Source organism: Colletotrichum phormii (genome assembly GCF_030913505.1).
Source record: "Colletotrichum phormii strain CBS 102054 chromosome Unknown BDP81scaffold_28, whole genome shotgun sequence".
Lineage (NCBI taxonomy): Eukaryota > Fungi > Ascomycota > Sordariomycetes > Glomerellales > Glomerellaceae > Colletotrichum > Colletotrichum phormii.
In genome coordinates, this window is record NW_026851470.1 from 423,586 (window position 1) to 448,785 (window position 25,200).

The 25,200-nt window shown below is 54.4% G+C and overlaps 9 protein-coding genes across 9 annotated transcripts; 6 read left to right on the forward strand and 3 right to left on the reverse strand.

The window, feature by feature from the left end:
- Positions 1-5,941: 5,941 nt before the first annotated feature.
- On the forward strand, positions 5,942-7,794 carry BDP81DRAFT_454420 (PRA1 family protein-domain-containing protein; the record flags this gene model as incomplete). Its single annotated transcript, XM_060592942.1, has 2 exons — positions 5,942-6,466; positions 6,544-7,794. The coding sequence occupies 2 exons, from the start codon at positions 5,942-5,944 to the stop codon at positions 7,792-7,794; spliced, it is 1,776 nt and encodes a 591-aa protein (XP_060439627.1).
- A 202-nt stretch (positions 7,795-7,996) lies between these two features.
- Positions 7,997-9,315, reverse strand: BDP81DRAFT_119980 (uncharacterized protein). The gene is made up of 2 exons (XM_060581590.1): positions 8,809-9,315; positions 7,997-8,678 (listed from the first exon to the last, which is right to left on the reverse strand). Exons 1-2 carry the CDS (start codon positions 9,080-9,082, stop codon positions 8,200-8,202), a joined length of 753 nt encoding a protein of 250 aa, XP_060439628.1. The 5' UTR covers positions 9,083-9,315; the 3' UTR covers positions 7,997-8,199.
- A 2,657-nt stretch (positions 9,316-11,972) lies between these two features.
- Positions 11,973-13,110, forward strand: BDP81DRAFT_331926 (uncharacterized protein; the record flags this gene model as incomplete). Its single annotated transcript, XM_060585545.1, has 3 exons — positions 11,973-12,461; positions 12,577-12,770; positions 12,882-13,110. 3 exons carry the CDS (start codon positions 11,973-11,975, stop codon positions 13,108-13,110), a joined length of 912 nt encoding a protein of 303 aa, XP_060439629.1.
- A 227-nt stretch (positions 13,111-13,337) lies between these two features.
- On the reverse strand, positions 13,338-14,374 carry BDP81DRAFT_399316 (survival protein sure-like phosphatase/nucleotidase; the record flags this gene model as incomplete). Its single annotated transcript, XM_060588563.1, has 4 exons — positions 13,338-13,692; positions 13,762-13,844; positions 13,913-14,203; positions 14,363-14,374. The coding sequence occupies 4 exons, from the start codon at positions 14,372-14,374 to the stop codon at positions 13,338-13,340; spliced, it is 741 nt and encodes a 246-aa protein (XP_060439630.1).
- BDP81DRAFT_439236 (uncharacterized protein) lies at positions 14,338-15,268 on the reverse strand. The gene is made up of 2 exons (XM_060591386.1): positions 14,975-15,268; positions 14,338-14,795 (listed from the first exon to the last, which is right to left on the reverse strand). The coding sequence occupies exons 1-2, from the start codon at positions 15,147-15,149 to the stop codon at positions 14,395-14,397; spliced, it is 576 nt and encodes a 191-aa protein (XP_060439631.1). The 5' UTR covers positions 15,150-15,268; the 3' UTR covers positions 14,338-14,394.
- BDP81DRAFT_120074 (uncharacterized protein) lies at positions 15,127-16,195 on the forward strand. The gene has a single exon (XM_060581591.1). It carries the CDS (start codon positions 15,453-15,455, stop codon positions 15,987-15,989), a length of 537 nt encoding a protein of 178 aa, XP_060439632.1. The 5' UTR covers positions 15,127-15,452; the 3' UTR covers positions 15,990-16,195.
- On the forward strand, positions 16,004-18,836 carry BDP81DRAFT_331600 (uncharacterized protein; the record flags this gene model as incomplete). Its single annotated transcript, XM_060585520.1, has 4 exons — positions 16,004-16,182; positions 16,246-17,620; positions 17,674-17,809; positions 17,869-18,836. The coding sequence occupies 4 exons, from the start codon at positions 16,004-16,006 to the stop codon at positions 18,834-18,836; spliced, it is 2,658 nt and encodes an 885-aa protein (XP_060439633.1).
- Positions 18,837-19,988: 1,152 nt separating this feature from the next.
- On the forward strand, positions 19,989-20,781 carry BDP81DRAFT_465263 (YjfJ protein; the record flags this gene model as incomplete). Its single annotated transcript, XM_060594261.1, has 3 exons — positions 19,989-20,100; positions 20,177-20,493; positions 20,752-20,781. 3 exons carry the CDS (start codon positions 19,989-19,991, stop codon positions 20,779-20,781), a joined length of 459 nt encoding a protein of 152 aa, XP_060439634.1.
- Positions 20,782-21,926: 1,145 nt separating this feature from the next.
- On the forward strand, positions 21,927-24,810 carry BDP81DRAFT_399320 (dipeptidyl peptidase IV N-terminal region-domain-containing protein; the record flags this gene model as incomplete). Its single annotated transcript, XM_060588564.1, has 2 exons — positions 21,927-24,606; positions 24,677-24,810. 2 exons carry the CDS (start codon positions 21,927-21,929, stop codon positions 24,808-24,810), a joined length of 2,814 nt encoding a protein of 937 aa, XP_060439635.1.
- Between the last annotated feature and the right edge of the window lie 390 nt (positions 24,811-25,200).

Sequence of the window (25,200 nt, forward strand, 5' to 3'; positions counted from 1 at the left end):
AAGTGAGACTCAGACGGATCACGGAGCCGTCATGGGAAGGGCAGACAGACGAACGAACGGAAAGGCAAGGATGGTATGGTCTGGCGTGTCGATGATGATGATGATGATGATGATGATGAAGGAGGGAAGAAGTTGGACGTAGGGATCATTTCATACCGGGCCTCCAAACCCCCGACGGGACAGGATGAAAATAGTGAGTTTGCGAACAGGACGGAAGGTCTTTAATGCTCGGTTGTTTGTTCGTTCCTTCCTTTAGGGACCAGGAGATGAATATTGCTTTTCTCCTCTCCTCTGTTCTCCTCTCCTCTGTTCTCCTCCCCTCCCACCTCCCTCCCAGGGCAAAGCCGCAACACAACACAACACAACACAACACACCAGCAAACCCAAACCAACCAGCCCGAAGCCGGGCGAACCAACCAACCCAAAGGGAAGAACCAACTTAGTACCTACCTGCAACGGTCAAAAAGAAAATGAGAGAAATAAAGAGCAAGAGAGGCAAAGCAGGAGTGGCAGCAGCAGCAACAACTACTGTAGCAGCAGGAGCATGAGGATCAATCCGGCCAATTCCAAGGGACCAAAGAGACTAGGTTGAGCAAGGTCCCAGGTTGGTTCAGGTACGGCACAGCTAAAGTACTTTCGCTTATTGGGGAGTGAGTGGTGACTGTGACTGCGAGTCTGCGACTGCTACTGCAAGATTGCTTTAGAGGTGCGTTAAGAAAAGGTACCATATTTGCTCTAGGTGATCCGTAATGGCAGGGTAATATTCCGTACGGAGACGTAGTCAAGGCAAGGTATCCGTACCTTAGCTGTAGGGGAATGTAGCAGCAAGCATCGACATTAGTAAGTAGCCAGTGATACCTAGCTACCTTTGCAATGAGTTACAACGGCGAACAGCAACAGCAGCTCATGCGACTGCGATACAACGGCTACAAAAGGACATGGTACGTATCCTGTTCGTAGCAACACATCTGGTGAGAGTGGCGGGGTTTAAAACGCTGTTTGCCCAATCCCGGGAGAGAACGGTTCGCCCATTTCGTTCTCAAGCAGGAGGGGGGGAGTGTCTCTTGAGCAATTAATCCTTGGATTCTTGGAGTCCTTTGGGTTGGGGAGGAGGAGAGGGGGTGGTAAGGGGGAGGGGTGTCAGGATGTTTGGGTGTGGCTCCCAGCTTCCCACACCAAGTGACTTGGCGGGAGTGAGGGATGAGATGTGATGGAACTGCGGCGGCGGCGGCAGCAGCAGCAGCAGCAGCAGCAGCAGTAGTAGCAAGAGCAATCACGGCATGTAGCGTGCGTTGGATGAGCGGGCGAGCCTGCGTCTGTCTCGTCTTGCTGCTGGACTGTAGCCGTAAGGAAAGATATGCGTCCCTAAGCTAAGGCAGGGTACGGAGTATGATGATAGAGGTCCTGGGGGGCGTGCGTGATGCGAGTGTGTGGTGTGAGTGGTGTGTGTGCTGCTCCGGGATGAGAATAGATTTGATAAATGGTAATAAATAAAAGTTGCCCCGTCACTTATTATCCGAATTCAAAAAAATATAAAAAATATAAAAGAAAAGGGATTGGGATCGGAGGGGCAGAGGGGGTGTAAGAGGCGACAAGGGTCGAGGACGTGCGTGTCCAAAGGTAATCCATTCCGATGGACGACATGAACAACGACGACAGATGGGTCTCTTTGAAGCATATGAGACGAGGCGAGATTGACGAGTGCTTGAGCCTTGAGTATTCACGGATGGGAGTTTGAGTCTGAGTCTGGGACTGGGAGCCTGAGAGGGCTGCAACGATTGCGATGGTTTGATGAGCGGCAGCGGGAGATGACGTTGGTAGCCATCTCATCTGGTTCGGATGCTGGAAAGGAACTTTCATGAAAAGGATCGTTGGTGCAAACCGAGTGCAAGGTCAGGGGAAGGTGAAGAAGGTAAGGTATTGTCAGCAGCACACGGCTTTAGGTGGCAGCAGCAGCAACCGCCTCCACCTCAAAGTCCACGTATTATATTTTCGTACAAAGTATGGATGCTGAGTTGAGGTGTCCGCAGGGAGGTGTTTCCGTCGGGATGGAAGGGAACCAGATGCTGCGAGTGATTGACGGATCGTGCGGATGATACGGTGAGGTCTGTCCGAATACCGTCGACACCTCAACGGGCTTCCGTCTGCTGGCAGCTATTAGCTCTTGACCTGCCACGGTGTGCTTACATTGCTGAGCTTCACCTTGCGCCGCGTTTGAGTTGGCAGTTGGATCATGGATGGATGGCAGACGATGCGAGACCCTGAGTCAAGGACCTGGCCTCAGGCCCGAGTGGACACGACAAGATTTCGTGATGATCACCGAGCATGGGAGCCTGGGAGAGCGGGCTCCAACAGTTTGTGGGGGTGGGTGGAGACCACCTTCATGGTTGGAAAGCTCGTGGTCCTGGTCCAGTTACATGTCGGGATTAATTATATTTCCCCAGCTCACGTTGTTGGTGATGAGCGAATGTGATGACGGGTAAGCGAGCGAGCGAGCGAGAAACCTGGAACTTTCGAGGCGAGCGATTTGTCGATGTTTGATGATGATGTGGACACGGAAAGAGCCGAGACTTCAGGTTTGTAACCATCATTGAGACTCCGGCGGCGGCACGGCGAGACAAAACAGTCTGACGGCGGGCGGGAGAGACGGTAAGGGAAGAAGGAAGTACTGTCTGACTGTTTAGTAGTGTACGGGTACCCCAGCAAGAGATGGAAATATCTGATGGGTTGCCCGTGTTTCTCTCAATTTTCTGACGACCAGATGTTGCGATTGGACTCTTTTGGCTTCCGAGAAGGAAAGACTGAGGTGCTGTCAGATACGTACTGTCTCGGGCTTCAGATTTTTCCAGAGGTACCTTCATACCTTCTATCCCAGGATTACCTAAGGTAAGGTGAGGTACTTCGTAGCTTCCCAGTTCGTAAAACGTTTGTGGTGATTACCCGAAGTTGTTCAGAGTACGTACCAAAGATATCATCTCAGGCAAGGAAGAACCTCAGGCACATCAAGATGGAGCAAGCAGTTGAGAATAATACCCGACGAATACAGATACCGCGGCAGTGTACGGATACACATCAATACACGCGTGCCGAGATGCCACAAAGCGTTTGAGTGTTGCAACTATTCCAGCCCGAGGCCCCAAGCTCATTAAGCGAGCCGGAAGTTACCCACACAAGCTGTGTCGTTTGGGTGACTGTGACTCTACGGAGTACTTGAAGACTCCAGACTCAGAGTCTGCGGATACGACGTAAAGGCTGAAGCTCCGACCCGGATCTTCCTCCTGAGCTGCCGCATCAATGCATTACTGCGTTGGCGCGCGCCATTTGCCTATCTATCGGCTTTCCACGCTACCCTATGTTCCTAACTACCTCGGGATGTTGATCATCGCAAGGTATGGAAGTCAGGTGTGATGGCGGCATTGGCTGGCCATGGCTTGGCGATATCTGAACTTGCCTTGAGACACCAACAAAAGGCCGCAGGCATCGAAGGGCGCGGTCAGGCTGGGATTGTAGCAAGCACGCAAGGCGCGGAAGGAAAGAGACTTTTGTCTCTCTGAGAGAAAAGTCTGCTTTGGCTCGGCCGTCATCCCTTCCTTCATTCCAGCCCATTGGCCTCACGTCACGATTTAGCGGGCGATGGCTGCTTCTTCTTCACATTAGTGTCATTCTTACCATTTCCTTGGGGGTCTGCCGCTCGGGTCGCCATCGTTAGGTACCGCTAGTCTGTCATTGGTCCCTTGTGGTGCCCGTCGACCGAGTGGTGGTTGTCTTTTTTGGGGGAGTCTGGAAGAGCACGAGAGCTCCAGCCTCCGGTGTCTTCTCTCCCACCGCCTCCAAGTTCCATCGCAAGAAGCTCTCGCTCTCGGGGAGACGGGCCCCATATGTGCGTGGGTGTTCGGGAGAGAAGACGCTGCTGAGCGTGCTGGAGACTGGAGTCCGGAGAAAGACGACCATGCGGTGTGGAAACAGGCTCCGGCTCGACAGCCTTGAATGCGACTTGGCCGGCTCTGACTTGCCAGAGGCACGCAAGAGGGGTCCAGCCAGCTGCCGCGCTGTCCTATCCCATCGAACCCATTGAGTATTTGTGTGTCGCCTCAGCTCGAAGCTACCTATGGGCTATGAGCTATCCTCCGATGTGGTTCTCAAGCTTTCTCGTGTGTCTTGCTCCCCCCCGTCCGGATGCGTCAGTACTCGCGGGGGGGGGGGGTCAACGAGGTAGAAACCAGGGAAGTAATGGGTAATAGTAGCCGCGGTTGTGTCATAAAGCAAGGTGGTTTGGGTAAGGTAGGTACGGTGTACGGAGTAGTGTTAGTTGCAGCCCAAAAGTCAGATACACCATGACGAGAAGGAAAAGTCTGCCTTGGTTAATGGAGGGGCGGTCAGAGCTCTTTGGCAGCTGGCTGTCTCTCTCCGCTTCCTTCATTAAGCTTGCCCATATCCCCTTCGATCGTCGGTACTTTGTCGGATTCTTCCTTCTCTTCCCCATCGTCTTGTCGTTTCCCCGTTGTGTATCCTCTTCTTCTGACTGGCAAAGTCGGATGGAGGACCGGCGGGAGATGCATCACCACAACCATTGACTGTTTTGTTTCTTTCCGAGCGTGGAAGGAATACAAAAGGTCAACGACCAAGGAGAGGGCGAGCCCCCCGCAGCTCGCCCCCGCGCGAACAAACAACCAAACGACGGTAACTGTCACGATAGGAAAGAAAGAGAAGGAGAAACAGAAGCTGAGTGAGAAACGCTGAGGTTGTTTCCTTCCATTGTCGAAACAGTTTCGAGGGAAGGAAGGTCACTTAAAGAACAAAGTTGGCAAGAGGTAAGCGACGCTCTTTCTCATCCCATGTCCTGCAAACCCCTCGCCGCCTTCCTCTCCCAGTCAGTTCCTGGGCCTCCACCTTCCATTTCTTACAACTGCCCTTCGTCCTTGCCTCACGTTAGGTTCCCTTGCCGTTGTCACATGATTCGCATACCTTCCTACCTTCCCTTCCCGCATCATATGGTTCATCTGGCATTCAGTCCAAGGTAGCGAATTCCTTGAGTGTTTATTCGAATATGCATTCGCTCCAGCCTCACCCTTTACATCAAGATATCCATTCATCCCTTCCTTTTACCCAAAACCCACGAGACGAGACCGAGAATCCAAGACCCAGGACGGGGAACACGGACGACCGGATAGGGGCCCCCTTTCTCCCACGCCAACCAAACGTGTGGGAAAACGTACCGTTTTACGGTTTTCTAGTGCATTGCAATCATCATTGCACCCCTGAACTGAATTGACGAGATTACGGATCCAGCCCGCCCACACTGCCTTGCCCACTGCCCAGCACCTACCGAGATTTTCCCTGCTTGGTTGGGGTACCCGTACGGAGTACGAAAAAAAAGAAAAGCTGACGGAGAAAAAAATACAGAGGTATTCGGTTCCTCAGTACCGAGCCACCACGACCACGACGAGACAAACGTCAACAATACCATCATCACCAACGTCTTCATCGACTTTTGCTCAGCCTCTGCCTAGTCAGCACCAACTTTCTCCCGCATTTGGGACCGAATTCTGCCTGCATCATCGCCTGCCCACCCCTCCAAGGCACCAGCTTTCTTTAACCTTTACCGCTCCTTAGGTACCTTTCATCGCCCCAAGGTACGTACGTGTTCCGTTCCGCGCGTCAGGAAAGCTAATTCCACGAGGAATGGAGCTGAAAAGACACATGGCCTGAACCTCCCAAAATGTTTCAAATCCACCATTCTTCCTACCAACACCATCCACCCTGCGCATCACGCTAACCCGCACCCGCTCATATAGAACACGGTCTTTTCCTGTGCGACGGTCCGCGAAGCATACAAAAGTCTCCCCCTTGACAATCTGCATCTTCATCTACCCTCCTCCACCGACATCATCCACCTCACCGACGCGCATCAATCGCACTTTCGACATCCACAACCGACACCATGGCTCGCATCCAGATTCCCATCGATGCCCTGACGAACCGTCTCGGCCTGCAGGAGCGCTTTAACAGCATGCGTTCCGGCGGTTTGAGCGGTCGCTTCGCCAACCTCAAGCCCGTTGGCGAGTTCTTCGACATGAAGCGTCTCTCCAAGCCCGCCAACTTTGGCGAGGTCCAGTCACGATGGAACTACAACCTCTCCTACTTCTCCAGTAACTACAGCGTCGTCTTCTTGATGCTCAGCATCTACGCTCTGCTGACCAACTGGCTGTTGCTGTTCGACATCATCTTTGTCATTGCGGGCATGTTCCTCATTGGCAAGCTCGACGGTCGTGATCTCGAGATTGGCTCTTTCAAGGCCACCACTTCCCAACTGTGGACTGGTCTCCTCGTCATCTCTGTGCCCTTGGGCCTGTACGCCTCGCCTTTCGCGACGCTGCTCTGGCTCGTTGGTGCTTCTGGCGTGGTCATTCTTGGCCACGCTGCTTTTATGGACAAGCCTATCGATGAGGCTTTTTCCGGGGAGGCGGTCTAGATGGTCGGCCGCGAGCTCCCAAATTTGCGCCCCAGTGGGGAAGACCATCAATGCGCGGGCGGAGGAAACAGGGAGCTGCGCAACAGGGGTCCTGGGAGGACGGGACGAGAGTTGTCGAGGAGCTAGAGGAGACGGAAATGGACAATTCGGATACACAAGGCGTTGGTTTGATTTCGCGAGGGAAGCGGTTCGCAAGCGACCCGCTCCGCTTTACGGGTACAGACGTGGGTGACCGGACGACGGCATTGCGGAGAGGATACGACTACCAGCATTCGGACGATGACGAGGACGACAGCGAAGACGACAGCGAGGGCTCGGAAGAGTCCTCTTCGGAAGACGACGACGAAGAAGAGGAAGAAGAGATTGATTGGGATCAGCTTTCGCCGAGGGAGCGGGATGAGGCGCTCGCGCAAAGAGCCCTGGCCCGCATCCGACGTGCACAAGAACGAGGCAAGCTCGAGGTCAACCTCAGCAAAGACGAGATGGCCGCCCTGGAACGACGGAGGAAGCGCCTTGAAAAGGAAGCTCGCAAGCAGGAGCGTAAGCAGCAGCGCGAGAAGGAGCAGCGGTTCGCCATTCCGCTGTCGCAATTTCAGCCGACCTCTTCTCGCAGAAGGTCGCCCACCTTGACTCTGGAGGACGATCTGCCGCGCCATCCGTCGCCTGGCACATTCGCCAATGTCCAAGACGGTGGTGCGATGCCGCCTATGGGGTACTTCCCGCCGCCCAACGCTTCTCGTACTCGCCCTAGATCGGCAACTTCCGCCTCGCAGCGACCGACGTCTCGAATCATGGGCGAAAGGGGTTCGTCGCCCTTCAACTACGCCTACGTCCAGGGCGCACCAGGCCAACGTTTGCCATCGGATGACATGTCGCCTGCTTCTTCGACATCGTCTCTGTCAAAATCGCGAAATGGCGTTGACCCCTTCCAGTTCCAGACCGAAGGTCCCGCCGCTGCCGCTCGACGCAACGTGTCGGGCTCCACCGACGGGCGCCGAACATCCGTTGCGCCTCCGACGGGTCGAGGTGGCCGAGCTCCGCGCGGGCCGCCACCCGAGGAGAGCAGCAGCGAAGAGAGCAGTGAGGAGAGCAGCGAGGAAAGCACCAGCGACGGCATCGGAAATGGTGCCAAGATCGTCCAGCCGCCGCAGCCGCCGCCGGTGTCGTCTGGTCCGACGACACGACGTGATCGTAAGGAGGCCATCGCCGTGGAGGAGGCTGCCGCCCGCGAACCGGCACGTGAGGTTTCGCGGGGTAAGAAGTCGGCCAACCCGTCGCCGTCCAAGAGGAAGCCTACTGGTGGCCGGCGCAAGAAGAAGTAATCTTTCGCTGCTATGGGCCGGGGTCAAAAGTTGTCTATTGGGTCCTGTATCGACAATAGAAACAATATTTCTTAATGAATTCCGCGCTCTCCCAATCGCTGCATCTGCTCCATATGGCACTCATTTCCGTGCACACTCCCTTGACAAGTTTGTCTAATGGTCATAAATCGTTGTCTTGATATATCTAAAGGTATATATATATATATATGTAAATGCGCCATGCACGGTCTAACGTGGCATGCATTTTCCAAAGATGCATGGGACGAACCAGAATAAAGTAGTCGAAGATCCCGTAACCCAAAAGTAGACGCCCTTCAGACAGCTGAACAAACTGTCCACCCATACCAGTCGTGATTCTTACCCCGTTCGTCTTTTTCCCCCCATGCCTCATGAATCGAGAGGTTTTCAAACAAACATCTTGGCAACACCACTCATGAGCCCATCAGCCCAACCACCGCCGCCGCCGCCACCACCACCACCACCACCACCACCATCACGGTCAACACTCCTCCTCTCCCACGAATAATCCCCATCATACCCTCTCTCGACATGCGCGCGGGTAGCAGCGCCACCAGCAAGCCCGCCGCCAAACCCGCCGCTCGCCATGCGAACCGCCTCGCCGACGAGACCCATGGAGTCGCCCGAGGCGGCTTTCGCGCCGATGCCAATCATGCGCTCGATGCCGGGCGGGAGGCGGAGGCCGAAGCGGGCGAGGAGGGCGGTGAGGAAGCCGCCTGTGATGAGGGGCATGATGACGAGGGCGACGACTTTGTAGGGGTGTTTTTTGGCGTAGTAGACTAGGTCGCGCCAGAGGCGTTTGACTTGCTTGAGGGTTTTTTGGACGAAGCCGTTTCGGGGGGAGCGTTTGTAGTACGAGGGGCGGCCTTGTTAGATGTTTATGTTAGTCGAGATTCTTGAATTTGAGATGTTGGGAAGAGCCAATTGAGTTTCGTGGGAGTAAGAATGATGGGATGAAAGGGGCAGGGAAAAGGTAATGGGTTGCTGGAGACGTACCACCGCCGAAGCCGAAGAATGATGAGCGCGAAGCATTGGGAATGCCGAAAAAGGAACCGCGCGACGCGTTGTTCTTCTTGTAGTCGTCGCCGCCAAAGATGGAGGCGGCGATGCTGGGTGCGCTGTGGCGCTTGCTTCGGGAGCGCGAGGAGGAGCGGGAGCGGGAGCGGTGCTTGCTGCTGTTGTGCTTTTTGGAGTGGTGGGAGGAGTGCCGGCGGGAGTGGGAGGAGCGGCCGGAGATGACGCTGCCTGTGGACAGGTCGAAGAAGCCCATTGTGATGTTGCGTCTATGTGTTTGTGTGTGTTGCCTGTCTCGCGGTGTCTTGCGGTGTAGGTGGTGTGGGTGGTGTGGGAGAGCTCTGTGTAGTGGGAGTAGGTGGCTGAGACTATCCGTACAAAGACTGGGACCAGGTTGTGAGGTGTTGGTGGTGTTGGGTGAAGGAGGAGGGACACAGCTGGGATCAAGCTGCGATAGTAATCGTGAGAGGCGAGCTCTTGTGGAGGCTGAGAGATTGGGAGGTGGAGGAGGGAGAGGTTTGTGTAAGGAGTGTGTGAGAGAGTGGAATTGCGAGTGAAGAGTGAGAGTGAGAGACGGAGAGCTATCGAGACGTGGGAGTGGTGAGACGGTGCGGTGGAAACCCACAGACGCCAAACCAGTCCGGGGAGGGAATTAAAAAAAAAACCCTTGTGCGAGGCTGGAGAATGCGACACTGTCTGGTTCGGGGAGTACGGTTTGCGGGATGGGATGTGGCGCGTTACACACGGAGACGAGTTTTACAGTCTCTGGAGGGGGTTGTCTTGTCTTGAGCCTTGATGAGGAGTTCGGACAGAGCTGGCTATGCTGTATTCGTAGCCTTGTGACATGGGGTTTAATGAGAATGATGGACCGCCAGGGGAGCGATGTTGAAGCTCACGAACTGGTGGGAGGGAAGAGGGGGAGGGGGAAGGGGAATTGGTTCGTGCTTCTGGTAGACGAGAGTCTACGGATAGAGACCAGGAGGAGAATAATGGGGATAGATAGACGAGAGCGACGAGGGTACACCCTTGGTTTTGAACTCTGGATGGAGTTGTGTTGCTCGACAACTTCAGCCCAAACGTGGATATTTTCTCGACACCTTGAACCCGATCGTGGATCTTTCAAGTGCTGTTAACTTGTTTGCCAGCTTGTCATGAGTCTCAAGGTCGAGACCAAGTAATTCGTAGGCTCTCGACACTTCTATCGCGTGCGCAAGAACCAGGGTTCCGTTTTTCTTCACTGATATGCAAGCGATTTCCGACGCAAGCAATTCGTTCGGCAAATGGCAAGATGTAGTGTGCGGACTGGGGGAGGGGAGGGGAGGGGGGCTGTGAAGTGGTGAGTGGACGGGGAGCGGCGGAATGTGGGAATTCGCAACCAAACTCATGGACTCGTCCTGCGACTCGATGCGTGGCCCTGCGTGCGAGGTGTCCGCTTCCGATGGATATAGAGAACCAGGTCTGGCCAGGAGAGGAGCACAGGAAGCCAGTGTTGGTTTTTCTTTGGTTCAGCGAATGAGGGCGACGCTGGTTGTCTAGATGCTGGAAGAGAAGTGGACGGTCCCCAGTTGTATGAGTCTATGAGAGCCTGACTATGCCATGTCCAACGTCTTCGATTGTAACGTATCAGTTGTCTGTTGTCTTGAATTTTTTTATTTTTTTTTTCATTCACCGCTGGTTTGTTGTCCTGTATGTGGCCTTTTCTTGAGATGTATGTGACTCTTTTCGTATTTCCAGCAGGATCCCAATTGATTGCTTTTGGTCTCACATTATGTTGGTACGTATCCTAATATCCAAGTGAGAGACCAAAAAAAGGATGGCTGGGAATCAGGAAGACCGTCTGGACAGGGTTTCGCAGGGTCTCCCTCTCCTGTCTCTGCCAAGGACGAAGCTAAAGGAGCTTTGGTGCTCGGCTGTGCCGGGGTAGTCCAAACGCTAGATGGCTTTGGGAATGGCATCTGTGGATGATCAGTTGCGGTCTGGTGGGGGGCATTGCGGATGGGATTCTCAACTTTTCTCTCTCTTCCAGGGACAAAAGTCGAGGAGGGGTTGACTTCCTCAACGACAGAGGCTTCGAGTTTGAATACTGTGCCGTTCACTTCATGTGTTCGGACTGGATCATTTGATGTCTTGGCGATGGGTATCGAGAAGAGGAGCCCTCGATTATGTTGCGTTAGAGGTCTCAATGAAATGTCAGACACGTGGAAGCAGCACTTGCTTAGCCTTTGACAACGGGTCGTCCCTGGCTTGAGTCTGAATCGATATCTCAACTGCAGACACTGCTGTGTAGATCGAGTTAGGTCCAGAAATAACATGGTATTCACAGAAAAGAAGGTTTGGTCTCTGCTCTCAACTGCGTTGGAAAGTATAATGTCCCAAGGCCCTTCCTTCACATTTGTGTGAGTTTGACTTGACATTTCCTCCCTACCTTTGAATGGTTAGTTATCTAACTGGGAAGGGGTGTTACAAGCAGCCCAGATCACGCAGAAGGTCCCATCGACGACTACTTCACAGGGAACTCCCTTTTGCTTTCCTGACGTCAACATCATAGGATTGAGAGAAAGCCTGCCACGTATAGCCAACGGGGTTCCACCTGCCTCACTGTCAAGGGGCTGTCCCATGACCAAGACGACCTCTTACTTGACCGATCCCGTCTCTCGCCCAGAACAATGTTGCGAGTTTATCGAAACGGACAACGACCTCAGCTTACATCAGCGTGAATACTGTAAGGCCAGTCTTGGATTTAGGCCAGCATAGCACAAGCGCCATGAGCGGTTGACCTTCATACTACCTTCTACAATCATCAATCGCACTGTACTATCAAACTGCGGACAGAAACCTTGAGGCATTGGCTATGGAAACCGCGGGAACAAGCGACATTGGGAAGACCATAGCCTCGCTGGGATGGAACAACTCTTCTTCGCCTCAAACATCTCGGAACGTAGCTGCCGTCGACATATCAAGCCACCACCAACATAGCCATTCACCCGAGCTCCTCGAAGATCTATCAAAACGAGTGATTCCCTCTCCCCCTTGGCTGAACTGGACTACATTACTTATCTACCTCAACATGCTTGACTCTACCTTACGCTCGAGCCCTTACTCCCATTAAGCCAGCTCTTTTTTGCTACAAAAAGTCCAAAGACACGATGCGCTCGCCTTCCCTCATCCCTATCCTCCTCGCCGCCCCCTCTGCCCTGGCATCACCCTCACCCTGTACCACCGCAACGATCCAATGTCCCCTCATCTTCGAAGGCCGCGTCCCCGCCACAGCGACGCCGCAGGACTTTGACACTTCCCTCGGCGGGGGTTGGAATCCGTATAACCCAGACTACGTAAAGGGCGCAAACTTGTCCTGGTCGGATATCATTCTCCTGCCGGGGCCGGGGCCGGGGCCGGTCTCCACTCGGTCCGGGACACGGTTCTCCCGCTTCGATGCCGCGGAGAAGAAGCGTCCTCTCGAGGTCACACTTTCTGACGCGAGCATTTTTATGAATCAGCAGGGTTTCCGGCGCGCGGGGCTGTTGTTCGCGGGGGATACGAACGAGGGGAGTCCTGCGGCGGAGGGGGTGAGGACGGTGCATTTTAGTGTGAGGATGGATTTGGAGAGGCCGTTGAATTTGACGCATGAGTATCTTGTAAGTCCTTCTTTCAATACATGTACTGTGGGTGAAGTGGATGTCAAATTGTGAGTGCAAGCAAGCCTTTGCTGCTACCGATGCTGATACATATACTCTTTTGGGGAAAATGCAGAATGTCTGGCATGAGACGGCGGCGTATGACGCGAATCAGTTCAATTTCCAGACTGGTACCATCATCGGTCAGTCGGACTTACCCAAAGACGCGTTTAAGCTGCTGGACCGGAATAATAAGCTGCTGTGGTCGACGCCTATTGCGATGGACGGGTCGTGGCAGAACTTTGCGCTCACGTTGGACTTTTTGAACAAGTTAAGTCTCTCTTCCTTCTGCTCTCCTTTCATATCGAACCACTCATCAAATCACGTTTGGTGATGTCAGAAACATTTCTTGATTAACTAACAGGTTTGTTGTCTTTTAAGTACAATTCAGATATGGTTCTCTGCGGGCGGCAACCCGCTCGCGAAGCAGGGTGGCGTCATCTCGATTGACCTCACCGGTGAGGGGCAGTACCAGATTGGCATCTTGAAGAAGCCGACGGGGACGGATGACGTGGTGAACTCGGGGTATCAATCTAGTCACCTGAATGAGGGTCTGATGTACGGTGGGATCTTCATTGAAGATAGCGCCGGTGGTTGTGTGTCCATCTGAGAGATTGCTCGTCTTTACTTTACCAAACTCTCAGGTTGGTAAGCCCACCTCTATACTTCCAAGTCCAAGTATGCAGTTCTAGGTCTAGGTATACCTCCAAATCTAGACCACCATCTTCATCTCTATATCGCACTTCGTAAAGGGACCTCTAAGAATGCCAGAACTCTAAGTTACCCTTTCTCACCGAGCACTTGGAAGGGTGTGCTCCCCCCCCCCTCCAAAGAGGCTTATTTCTGTACATTCACGGCAGTAAAGCTCGCCTTCAACGGAGCAATGCTAATGACGCCATTACGCGAAGCCCACAGGTCCTCACCCTCGGGACTCTCCTCAGCTTGCCGTCTAATATCACCAAGCTGCGGCGCCCACCGAAACTGATACGTACGCGACGACGCCGACATGGCCATCTTCTCAGGATCGGCAGCGGCAGCGGCAGCGGCAGCAGACTCATCAAGCACGGGAACAAACAGTCCCCCCGTGACCCATCTCCCCTCCGCAGTCCTCGTAACCCTCACCGGCGCCTCACCGACGTCGGCGACCATGGGCACGTTGACGCTGTACACCTCCACCTCGGGGTGCCAATCCCTCGCAAGCTCTTGGATGAGCGCGACGGCGCGCGCGCGCGGATGGTCGTTGGCGGTTGGCGGTCTTTACTCCCGAAGCTGAGGGCTGCTGAGTGCGTAGATGGTACTCGCGTTGCGGCCGTGGTCGGGGCCGGAGATGACGAGGTCAAAGTCCTGGGGTTGGAGGCCGGGTGTGTGTGGAAGAGGCCTAGTTGGGTGCAGCTTGCTGGAGGCCCGTTTACGATTAGCCAGTGGTGGGTGCGGTCTTCGGGTCCCTGGACATCGTCGCAGCCGGGGACAGTACAGGGTTTACTGGCGGTGCTGTTGTTGCTGTTGATGTCATCTGAAGAGAAGGATGTTGGGCATCTGCTCTCTGCGGTCAGGTTCTTGCCGACTGCGTGGGCCTTTCCGATGCACGAGAGCGGCTTGTCGGGGATGACCACGACGGTTGTGTGGCCCGCCTCGTTCAGGGCGGTGATGAGGGGTGCGAAGTAGGGCGAGACGGGGGACGGGGGTCCGTCGTCGTTGACTACCTACGGACACGGAAGAGAAGAGGCGTACTGATCAATTTACTTGATGCCGTAATACCGTGTAAGCCCGGGTATAATCAACACGCCATGTGTGTATGTGTGGGTAACCCGGCCAGGGGGGGGGGGGGGGGGGAGATGGTAGTGATGTGGTAAGTTATTTACCAAGAGCCGCATTGTCGCACGTCGGCGATGTCCTAGTGTGTAAGGATAGAACAAGAGATAATAGGAGTGACATGCCGAGGTAGGTCAGGCAGCGATATATTGGCAAGTCTGGCGCCGACGCGTTTTGCTTTCTGGTGGTTTTTGATGGGGGTAGAACCGTAGACGGTAGTGGCACCGGTAGGTAGTAGATCCAAGGCAGGCTGCCGCCGAGCCGCAGCAGCTGTACAGAATGAATGTAGAAAACAGGGATCAGAGGAAAAAGAAGGCAACCGAGGAGCCAAGATCAGGCTGCCCGGCTGTGGTTCCGCGGATGGAGGCACCAAAAAGGTGGTGTACACGAGAGTTTGCGGGACAGACTGTATGTAGCTGGGCGAAGTATGACGCGCGCGCTTCGGGTCACTCAAAGGAGGGTGAAGATGAGAAAAGGGCTGGGCTATAACAGACAACGTCAGAAGGGGGGTTACAAAAAGTCCCGATGTAAGGTATGACTCTTCCTGCAAGAAACCCACAGGGCTGGCCTATGTGTCCTATCTGTTAAAGGGTCTGTTTTTTATCGTGTCCTGTCATGTGCCACGGTATTGACTTTGTCCGATAAATCTGAGAAGAACTTACCGACGATTCCCCTCCTGATCCAGTTCCCTTCTCTTCGGCTGACCCCGCCGACCACGGAGCACGGCAGCGCCGTATCGGATGGATCTACGAACGGGACCAAGGTCGAGTGCACGAGAAGGGAAAGTCGAGGTAGATGAGGGTGGGATAATGCCTCCAATGTTCGGATCAAGGCCATTGGAACTTGGCACGCTTGTGTGGACTTGTGGGAAAAGACGTAGACTTTGGGACGAGGCGTCCCGAGTCGGTGGTGCGCCTTGCAGTTTGCCCAACGTGAGCTTCGGCAGGCTCTCTCTCTCTCTCTCTCTCTTGGTCCACCACACACTCGCCCTGTCTCTGTAAACCTTCGCGATGGTGTAGTGGAGAGCAAGTACATTACACCCTCCTCGTGTACTTTACATCCTTCCCTTGTACGAACAAGTACGGATGGAAACCAAACATTGGGGAGAGAGGAAAGAAAGTGCCTAAATCATTGGACGAAATGTGTGCGAGAGTCAAGAACCGGTGTAAGCCGCCATCTGCCGCCCTATATCGGAGCCCTAGAACCAACTTCCCCGGCGCCATCTTCTGCTGTAACACACCGAAAGGCGTGCACGTTTCCCCTTGCCTAGGGGTTTGGTTGGTTCCTCTGGGTTCCTCTGGGTCCCTCTGGGCTACACTAAGAAAAAGAACCGCGCAGATGCCCACAGGCTACAGCAGATACAGCGTGTGTGAGAGAGAGAGAGAGAGAGAGAGAGAGAGGAGAGGGGTGATGGAAGCTTTCCTCTCGTCCGTTCGTTCCCACACACCTTTCGTCAACCACATGCCAGCAGACAAACACAACACCTCCAATCAAGCTTACCTAGCCAAGAACGAGAGCCTCGTTCTTGTAACCCAGGCGCTTAATATGGCTTCCCATCCCCCAGCCTGTTCGGGGCACTTCCTCTTCTTGCCACACTCTGGGCAAAACTCTCCCAAAATAAAAACAAAACACAGCCTCTTTGGAAATAAAGTGGCATTCATCAACAAGTCACCTTGACATTGAAAACTGGTATGGCACACTGGGATAACATCAGGATCAATACCCCATTCACATGGGCCGGGCAATCGGCCGACGACCCCTTCAGCCAGCAACAATGGGCAGCAGGCCACGATGGCTCTTCTGCTCAGCCCATCGGTCCCGCCGACCTTCTCAGTACCGACGCCCCTAGAAACGATGAATCCTTGATCAAGTGAGTTGAACCCTCGTAGCCTCCTTTGCCCGAGAACATAGTCATGGTCTAACACTTCTCCAGGGACTTTTACAACGAGCTCCCAGATGGTCTTCATCAAGCCGGTCTGTCGTCCGCTTGGCCGCCTACTCACGCCGCAGTGGCAGATCAGAACGATCTCCCTTTCGACTTGGCCATTGGCAATGGAATCGACCTCGACGCGGCCAAACCTGCTTCGTCAGAACTGGCCCGGACAAGCAGCCAGGCGAGCTCGTCCGGCGTTGATGAGGAGGAATCCGTCATCTTCAGCCATGCCGGGGACTTCAGTGGGGTTGGGGGGTTCGACGATAGCTTTGGACACGGCTTCTTTGGCAGCATCAACAGCCCAAGCACCACCTTCTCCGACACCATCTTGTCTAGGAACCCCTCTCTGGAGAGCAGTCCCATCATTACCAGATGTCCATATCTCAACATGCAGGCAGAGAGTCCCGTTTCTGGCGCTTCATCGGCGACGGCGGCGAATACCCCGCAATCATCCGTACTCGGTGTCGACGATGCATTGTCCGACATTGGATTTACTTCTGCGGATACTCCGAGAAGCGTGCCGGGGCCGCATATCAGCGCTTTGTCGACAGGCCTGGCAAATCAGTCTTCATTTTCGGCCAGCTTGAGTCCTACGTCGCCATTCTATGACCGGTGGGATTCTGGGATTGGGGACGGCAGAGCTGACGATTTTGATGCTCTCATGTGGGATACTCCGTCGCTTTCCGAGGGCTTCATACCATACAACGCGAGCCAACTCGGCCCGTCGTTGGTTGTCGTTCCACCCGATATGCCTGACGTAGAGATGGGCGACTTTGGCGAATATGCGACCTCCAATGCGCAGTCGACCTCCCAGACACATCCTTTCGACTACCTCACGGAACTTTATGCAGCTCCTGTATTGACGCAGCCTCGGAGCGTCCCAAATACATCAGCGCCGCAGAACCCTGCCGTAGCCCGTGCGAATGGTCTTCTGGTCCCAGGTATGATCCCGGGTAGAAGACTCAGGAGACGATCAGACCCGGTACGGATAGACGCTGCCGTGAGAAGACAGGCCGCAAGACCCCATCCGACCATGAACGGCGCCAATTCCGCATCACAACGCAGAAGCCCCCTTCAACAGAACACGACCCAATTCCTGTCAGTGTCTAACTCTCACTTCCAGAGATTGCGTCCGTCCGAACCACCAAGGAGATCAGGAGTGACAGAGCCCATGCCAATCGTGGCCCGCCCGAGAAGGTTGAGCAACAGCAGCAGCAACAGATCTTCTGATGCACAAAGCCTCGTGGGCCGGCCCCGTTCAGGCCCGGCTCGCGGACGCCGGCACGGCCCAATGGATCCCGTCTCTCGTGGGCAAGCCAAGGAGACGCGGAACAAGAAGATGGTTTGCATTCGCTGCAAGCACTCGAAGCAAAAGGTAAGCACCTGTCACCAGCAGTCTGTGCCATTTTTATACTGACTTGTACCCAGTGCAATCGAAGCGACGATTCTCCTCGAGGCTCTTGTACCGGGTGCGACAAACACGGCGGCTCTCAAAGATGGCCAGGACCTTGTGTCAGAGCCCATTTCGAAGACCTCATTCATGCGGGAACGTGTAACTACATCTGTGAGTTATCGTCGCAGCCCGCCAATGCCTCGATTCCCCCAAGACTAACTCCAAGCCAGCCCAGCACGCCATCTATCATCCGACCCTCGACAATAAGACCCGCATCCGCAGAGAACTCCCCAGACAACTCCAAATCGACAACCTCATCCACAGGGTAAACCGCGCGCGAGGCCAGTTCAACTTCCGCGTCCACCAAGACGGCCGCCCCATCTACGTCCTCGACCTCGACGCGTGCCACGAGTACCTCCAAGGTCTCAGACAGCAAATGGACGGCAGCGAGTGCAGCTTCCAGTCCTTCATCGACCGAGAAATCCTGCGCGTCGACCCAAAGACAGACGACTGGGAGCGCTGCATGACCCAGCTGACGACTTCGCGAGACGATACCCTCGCCCTCCTCTGCCTCGTCAATAACATGCCCAGCCGCGCGGGCTTCTCCTACGTCTCCAAGCGGCAGTATACCTCCATGGGCACACATATGGAGCAACCCCTGAACGCAGAGAACCCGCTCGAGGCGGAGAACCTCGTCCTCGCGGCCCAGCTCTCGAAAATCATCTGCCGCAAGCTAGAGGTCAAAGCCTACGGGAACCTACAGCGCCTCCTGCACGAGTCTGGCAACATGGATGACGACAAGGTTCTCCCTTTTTTGCAGAGGCTCGGCCGTATTCTCCTCACCCTGCGCTGGCGGCTATCCTGGTGGGCCGTGGTGCCCGGAGACGCTGCCGCCGCCATGTACGACCAGACGGACGACGAGGCGAGGAAGCAGGCTGTCCACGCGCGGGTGCAGTCGCTGTGTCGGATTCTCTACTTTTACTACTGCTGCGTCCGGAGGCGGTTGCCGGTGTGGACCAACGTTGATGCGCTGAGGGGCATCCAGTCGCGGTACCCGGACACCGAGGCTGAGATTTGGGATGATTTTCCTGGGGACGAGAGTCTTGACGGGTTTGAGGCGTGGATGGAGCGAGGGATGGAGCTTATTCGAGATGCTGGGGTGTTGAATCGGTTGCGCGCGATGGGGTTGACTGCGTGAGGGTTGCGAGGTTTGACTTCCTTTTCTTGTGGGCGGTATGCCATTTCTTTTCTTGTTCTTTTGGAATTTGGCCTTTTTCGTCTTGATGTTCGGGGGGGGTTTTTTTTTTTTTTGGTCTTGATTATTATCATTTCAGGGACGCAGGCGTTGGAGGGTATTTGATATACGTTCAGGACAGGGGAAACAGTACACTCGTTGGCACATGCTGTTTGAGATTTAAGTCAGGCGTTTATGTTTGGGACTATATGAGATACCATAGAGGAACGGCGTGGCTGGGAGGCTTGCAAGCGTCTGTCGTTTCTAGACAAATCCAACGATTTTTCACAATGCCACATTTGGATTGTCCTTGCGAGGGATGTATGTCTCTACGATCCTAACACGATCCGCAGAATGGTGTTGAAACCGAGTCCACTCCTTCACGGCGCTGATACCTACTTAATGCGTGAAAGCCTTGAAATAATCATATAGTTAGATCCATGCCCCAGCTCTTCGCATACCGACGCTGAGCTCAAACATCAATCCGGGGGCTAACTGATGTACAAGACCAATATAACACAGCCCTAATTGGAAGAATGTCAGAGTGACCAGGGCTGAGCAGAGCTTCATCGTGAGGTGTCGATCAATGTCTCAAATCACATCAGCTACTTGTACTTACTAGCGCGAGGTCAAGATGCAAATCCGCACATGTAAATCCCAATGACCAGGAAACCCGTCACGTGTGTCTCTGCCTGGGGCCTTTGGTGCCGATACGAAATACGATCCGGACTCAGCCCCGGCTGCGACCGATGGAGAGTTTCGGTGGAGTGCGCCGGGTGGGGCCGTGAAGGGCCGCCTGGCCGCTTCCATTGGCTACCATTGCCGGCGGTGATCGGCCTTGCGCGGGATGGGTTGCTGGCCTCATCATTGTCTTGATGAGAATATGTAGGCTTTGGGAAGTAAGTACAGCTGAGCAATTGGAGGAGATTTGGATTTTCTATAAGTATGGGCGGCTTGTTGTCTCCTTTCTGCGATCAACCTACCTTAGATTGTAGCGACTAGCATCATTCACAGCAACTATTCAAGCCACGGATAAATCCCTATTTCTCGAGATTCTCACAGTAATTGCCCTTACAGTCAAAAAAAAAAAAAAAAAAAAAAAAAAAGGAGAACATCATGAACTTCATGGGCAAAAAGAGCGACGTCAAGCCAGAGGACGTGGCCAACATCCCGCCCGAGCTATCAGACCTCCACTGCTTCACAGAAACAGGCGGCGTAATCACAACCAGTACGTGTTCACAGACCACGCCTTTACACGAGATAACTAACACCTACCTTACCTTACTTACACACGCGCAACACAGCAATGTTCGACATCCCCGGCTACCGCGTAACCCGCACCCTAGGCGCAGTCTACGGCCTCTCGGTGCGCTCGCGCAACATCGCCGCGAGCCTGGGCATGGTGATCAAGTCCTTTGCGGGCGGGGAGCTGCGGTGGTTCACGACGATGCTGTATACCTGCCATAATGACGCGCTCGGTAGGGTGGTGAGCGAATGTAAGCAGCGAGGGGGGAACGCGATTATTTGTTTGCGGTTTGATGCGGCGGATTTGGGTGGGTTTGCGCAGACTTGTGCGTATGGGACGGCGTGTGTTGTTGAGAGGGTTGAGGGGGGGGGGGGGGTTTGCGCCGCAGCTTGGGGAGGAGTAGGGAGGATGTGTAGGGACAGGTGAGGGGAGAGGTGAGGTGAGGTTGTCATGGGGGTCGGAGCTTGGCAGGGTGAGGTTTTTGTTTCATGGAGGATTGGATCTGTGTGAGGTATTCTGGATTGGAGGCCTGAGGGAGCTGGGAGGAGGAGGAGTTTTGATACCACTGTGTTGGATATTATTTTGAGAGTATCTTGAATCGATAACGTTTGCAAGTCAAACATGTCTGGGCAGATTAGTGAAAAGTATAAACTGCTCTCGTAGAAGTGAACCAATGATCTGTTGTTGATATTCAGGGTTGATATTCAGTGTTGAATGATGTCGTGATGCTTGTGCATGGGTAAGGATTAGACGGACTGCAGATGGAATTGAGATGAAGAGCACCGGTGGCCAATGTTAGATGGACGAATGTGTCCCTTTTCAACTACCTTACGTATACCTTAATTACGTTAAACGGCAATGCGCGTGTAAGAACATAGATAGACCTGCCTCAAATGGATGATGGAACGTTTGGCTTGCAGATGGAAGAAACGGACTTGCACATGCAGCCGGTGGTTCGTTCCAAGGTACCTTAGGTGCTCCTTTGCCAGGGTTAGCATCCCGCGATAAGGCAAGATAAAGACGGCTTAGCTAAGACCTGCTGCATTCAGTGCTCACCCCCCGGCTAGCTCCGAAGAACCATTGAAACGGGCCAAGCCCACCTGCTGCTGCCGCACTCCGCATCCGTGGATACATACCTCTGTGCCTCTCCCACAGCGGTGGTACTCGACATCCAGGCCACGCCCGCCAGGGGATCCGCCGCTAAACCCAAGCCAATGGATGCACCTGTGGACCACTAAGCACCTCCCAATGCACCCAAGATCCCAAGGTCCCAAGGTCCCAGCTTCCCGTCAATGAACATACCCACCGAGGTACCCAAATCGGTTCGTAGGCACTGGATGTACCAAGTGCAAGTGCTCTTTGTTCATTGACTCGCCTCCACGGCCTCGGCCACATCCACTCCACGATCCTTCGCACCTACACAACTCTCCGACGTCTACCCTTCTCCCCTCTTCCCCCACGGATGCTCCTCGTCTTCTTCCGTGCCCGTCCTACCCTCGTCCGCCTGCAACACCATCACATACGAACCCTCCGGTCCATGGGGTGTACCGTGTCGTCGTGTCCTCTTATTTCCAAAAGAGGCCTGAAGCTGCCTCGAGACAGCATGCCGTTTCAAGTCACCGCGCAATCCACCTAGTTTCGATCCCATCTTTCTTTAGCTTTTGGCATCTGCTGCCCTGCTACCTTTTGCCTTGGCAAAGCTTACCCCCCCCCCCCTCCGGACGGAAGAACCGAATCGCCATACCATCAAATCCTCCCGTCCCCGACGAACTGATAACCACCCGACGAGACCTCCGTCCTCCGACACCATGGACGCAGCACCAAGCGCCTCCGCTGCCGCCTCTCGCCAACCCGCCGCCGAGGACCCCAGGATGTCCCACGAATCATCCCTCTCGAGCGTGTCCACCACCAGCCTCGTATTCGACCGCCTACACGAACAGAATGAAAAGTCATACTCTTCGTCTTCCCAAAGGCGGCGCGCCCCGTCCGCCTCACGCCCCGCCTACGCCGACCACCCCGACGATGACGATGACAACGATTACAAAGAGTCCGACGCCAATGACCTCGAGACGGGGCCCTTTTTGGCGCCCACGACGGGTATGATGCGCCGCGTAGGCATGGACCGCGGACTCAAGAAGGGTATATGCATTCTGGCAGCTGCATTCCTCCTCGCGTGGGGAGGTGCTCTGTTCGTGTTTCTGTCCCGCAAGTCATACCAGCACGGGAGTCAGGTCGATCACGATCCCTCTGCGACATCGCGCGGATCTGGAAAGCCAGTAACCCTGGACCAAGTCATGACCGGCTTCTGGTCGCCCTACTCTCACTCAATAAGCTGGATCGAGGGACCTAGTGGAGAGGATGGTCTGTTGCTTGAGCAGGGTGCCCGGGGCAAGGATTACCTCGTAGTTGAGGATGTCAGGGCCGGCAAGTTGGACCGCCAGGTTTCCGCAGAGGTCGTCCAGAGCCGGACGCTCATGAAGAACCCTTGGATCAACGTCGGTGGCCGCCAGATGACGCCGTACGATGGACGCCCGAGCAAGGACATGAAGAAGGTGCTTGTTTCCACCGATCGCAAGCACAATTGGCGCCATTCCTTTACCGCGCTGTACTGGATTTTCGACGTTGAGACCCAGACCGCTGAGCCTCTCGACCCCGAGCGTTCCGATGCACGAGTGCAGCTTGCGACATGGAGTCCACAGAGCAATGCCATCGTTTTCACAAGAGACAACAACCTATTCTTGAGAAAACTGGATGGTGACAAGAAGATTACGCAAATCACCAAGGATGGCGGCCCCGAGTACTTTTACGGCATTCCCGACTGGGTCTACGAGGAGGAGGTCTTTGCCAGTAACAGCGCTACCTGGTACTCCGAGGATGGCAAGTATGTCGCCTTCTTGCGCACCAACGAGACGGGTGTGCCTGAGTACCCACTGCAGTACTTCATGTCGAGGCCTTCGGGCAAGGAGAAGCCCGCTGGCGAAGAGACCTACCCGGATGAGAAGCGCATCAAATATCCTCGCGCCGGTAGCCATAACCCCGTCGTAGACCTCCTCTTTTACGATGTCGAGCGCGGCGACGTTTTTACCGTAGACATTGAGGGTGGTTTTGCCGATGACGACAGACTCATCAACATGGTACTCTGGGCCAACAACAAGGTCCTCATCAAAGAGACCAACCGCGTGAGCGACATCATGCGCGTGGTGCTTGTTGACGTTGTGGCTCGGACGGGCAAGACTGTAAACACCATTGACGTTGGCAAAATCGACGGCGGCTGGTTCGAGATTTCTCACGAAACTCAGTTCATCCCTGCGGACCCTGCCAATGGAAGACCGGACGATGGGTACGTCGATACTGTGATTCACGATGATGGCGACCACATTGCCTACTTCTCGCCCATGGACAACCCCGAGCCTGTCTATCTCACTGGTGGCAACTGGGAAGTTGTAAACGGCCCCTCCGCTGTCGACCTGGCGAACAACTTGGTCTACTTCGTGTCTACCAAAGAGTCCTCGATCCAGCGTCACGTCTACAGCGTCCATCTCAACGGATCCGACCTGAAGCCGTTCACGGACACAAACTTCGAAAGCTACTACGACATCTCATTCTCCAGTGGTGCAGGCTTCGGTCTTCTCTCATACCTGGGCCCCAAGATCCCTTGGCAAAAGGTCATTAGTACTCCAAGCAATCCCACCAGCTATGAGCACGTCGTCGAGCAGAACACACAGCTCGCTGAAAATGCAAAGAAGTACGAGCTCCCCATCCTCAAATACGGAACCATCAAAGTCGACGACGTCGAGCTCAACTACGTCGAGCGCCGCCCTCCCCACTTCAATGAGAAGAAGAAGTACCCGGTCCTCTTCCAACAGTACTCCGGCCCCGGATCCCAGTCCGTGAGCAAGAAGTTCTCCGTCGACTTCCAGTCCTACATTGCGTCCGCCCTCGGCTACGTCGTCGTCACGGTAGACGGCCGCGGCACCGGCTACATTGGCCGCAAGAACCGCGTCCTCATCCGCGAGAAGCTGGGCCACTGGGAAGCCATCGACCAGATCGCCGCCGCCAAGCACTGGTCCGCCCTCCAGTATGTTGACTCAGCCCGCATCGCCATCTGGGGCTGGAGCTACGGCGGCTTCCAGACCCTCAAGACGCTCGAGATGGACGCCGGCCAGACGTTCAGCTACGGCATGGCCGTCGCCCCCGTCACGGACTGGCGCTTCTACGACTCCATCTACACGGAGCGCTACATGCGCACACCGCAGCTTAATTCGGACGGCTACGACCAGACGGCCATCTCCAACGTCACTGCTCTCGCCGGCAACGTGCGCTGGCTGATGATGCACGGCGTCTCGGACGATAATGTGCACTACCAGAGCACCCTTACCCTCCTCGACAAGCTCAACCTCGAAGGCGTTGAGAATTACGACGTCCATGTTTTCCCTGATAGCGACCACGGTATTTACTTTCATAATGCGAACAAGATTGTCTACGATAGTGAGTTTACCCGCCCCGAGATTCAAAAGGACGCAGGAAGGACATTACTAACCACATTTCACCCCCGCAGAACTGAACAACTGGCTCATCAACGCCTTCAATGGAGAATGGCTCAAGGTTGCTGATGTCAAACCAATGATTGAACCTAAGGAGAAGGAGAAGAGGTCGAGCGTAGCCAAGCTTGACAATGTACCAAGTTCTTAATTTTTGGTTTATCTAGAGAAGGAGTAATTGGAGCGAAATATAATTTCTTGCCATTTTTGAAGCCGTTGCTTTGATAGAACTTACTTGGGCACATGCTCATCAAACGCAATTCCAAGCCTGACACCTGAAAATGAATGTAATACAGCAGCCTATGATCTAGTATCAAAGTCGACGAGAAGGCTTCCATAAGATTATCAAGTCCAAGAGACGATTCACACGACTACTTTGGCACACCATTCGTCATCAAAGAATCAACGTTAAAAGAACTATCATACAGTTTTGGGCTCGGGCGACAGGCTCGCGATATCCCTGAATCGGTCCCGCAATGGCAAAGAGTCTAGCGTAGTGTGTGCACATAGGAAAAATAAGGCACCACCACCATAGTTTCCC

Bases quoted from the DNA above. Each gene is read 5' to 3' on its own strand.
- BDP81DRAFT_119980 (XM_060581590.1), bottom strand. From the start codon at position 9,082: ATGGGCTTCTTCGACCTGTCCACAGGCAGCGTCATCTCCGGCCGCTCC. The intron at 8,679-8,808 runs GTACGTCTCCAG...ACATCTAACAAG, and splicing joins ATTCTTCGGCTTCGGCGGTG to GCCGCCCCTCGTACTACAAA.
- BDP81DRAFT_439236 (XM_060591386.1), bottom strand. From the start codon at position 15,149: ATGGCCTTGATCCGAACATTGGAGGCATTATCCCACCCTCATCTACCT. The intron at 14,796-14,974 runs GTAAGTTCTTCT...TGTCTGTTATAG, and splicing joins GATCAGGAGGGGAATCGTCG to CCCAGCCCTTTTCTCATCTT.
- BDP81DRAFT_120074 (XM_060581591.1), top strand. From the start codon at position 15,453: ATGTGTGCGAGAGTCAAGAACCGGTGTAAGCCGCCATCTGCCGCCCTA.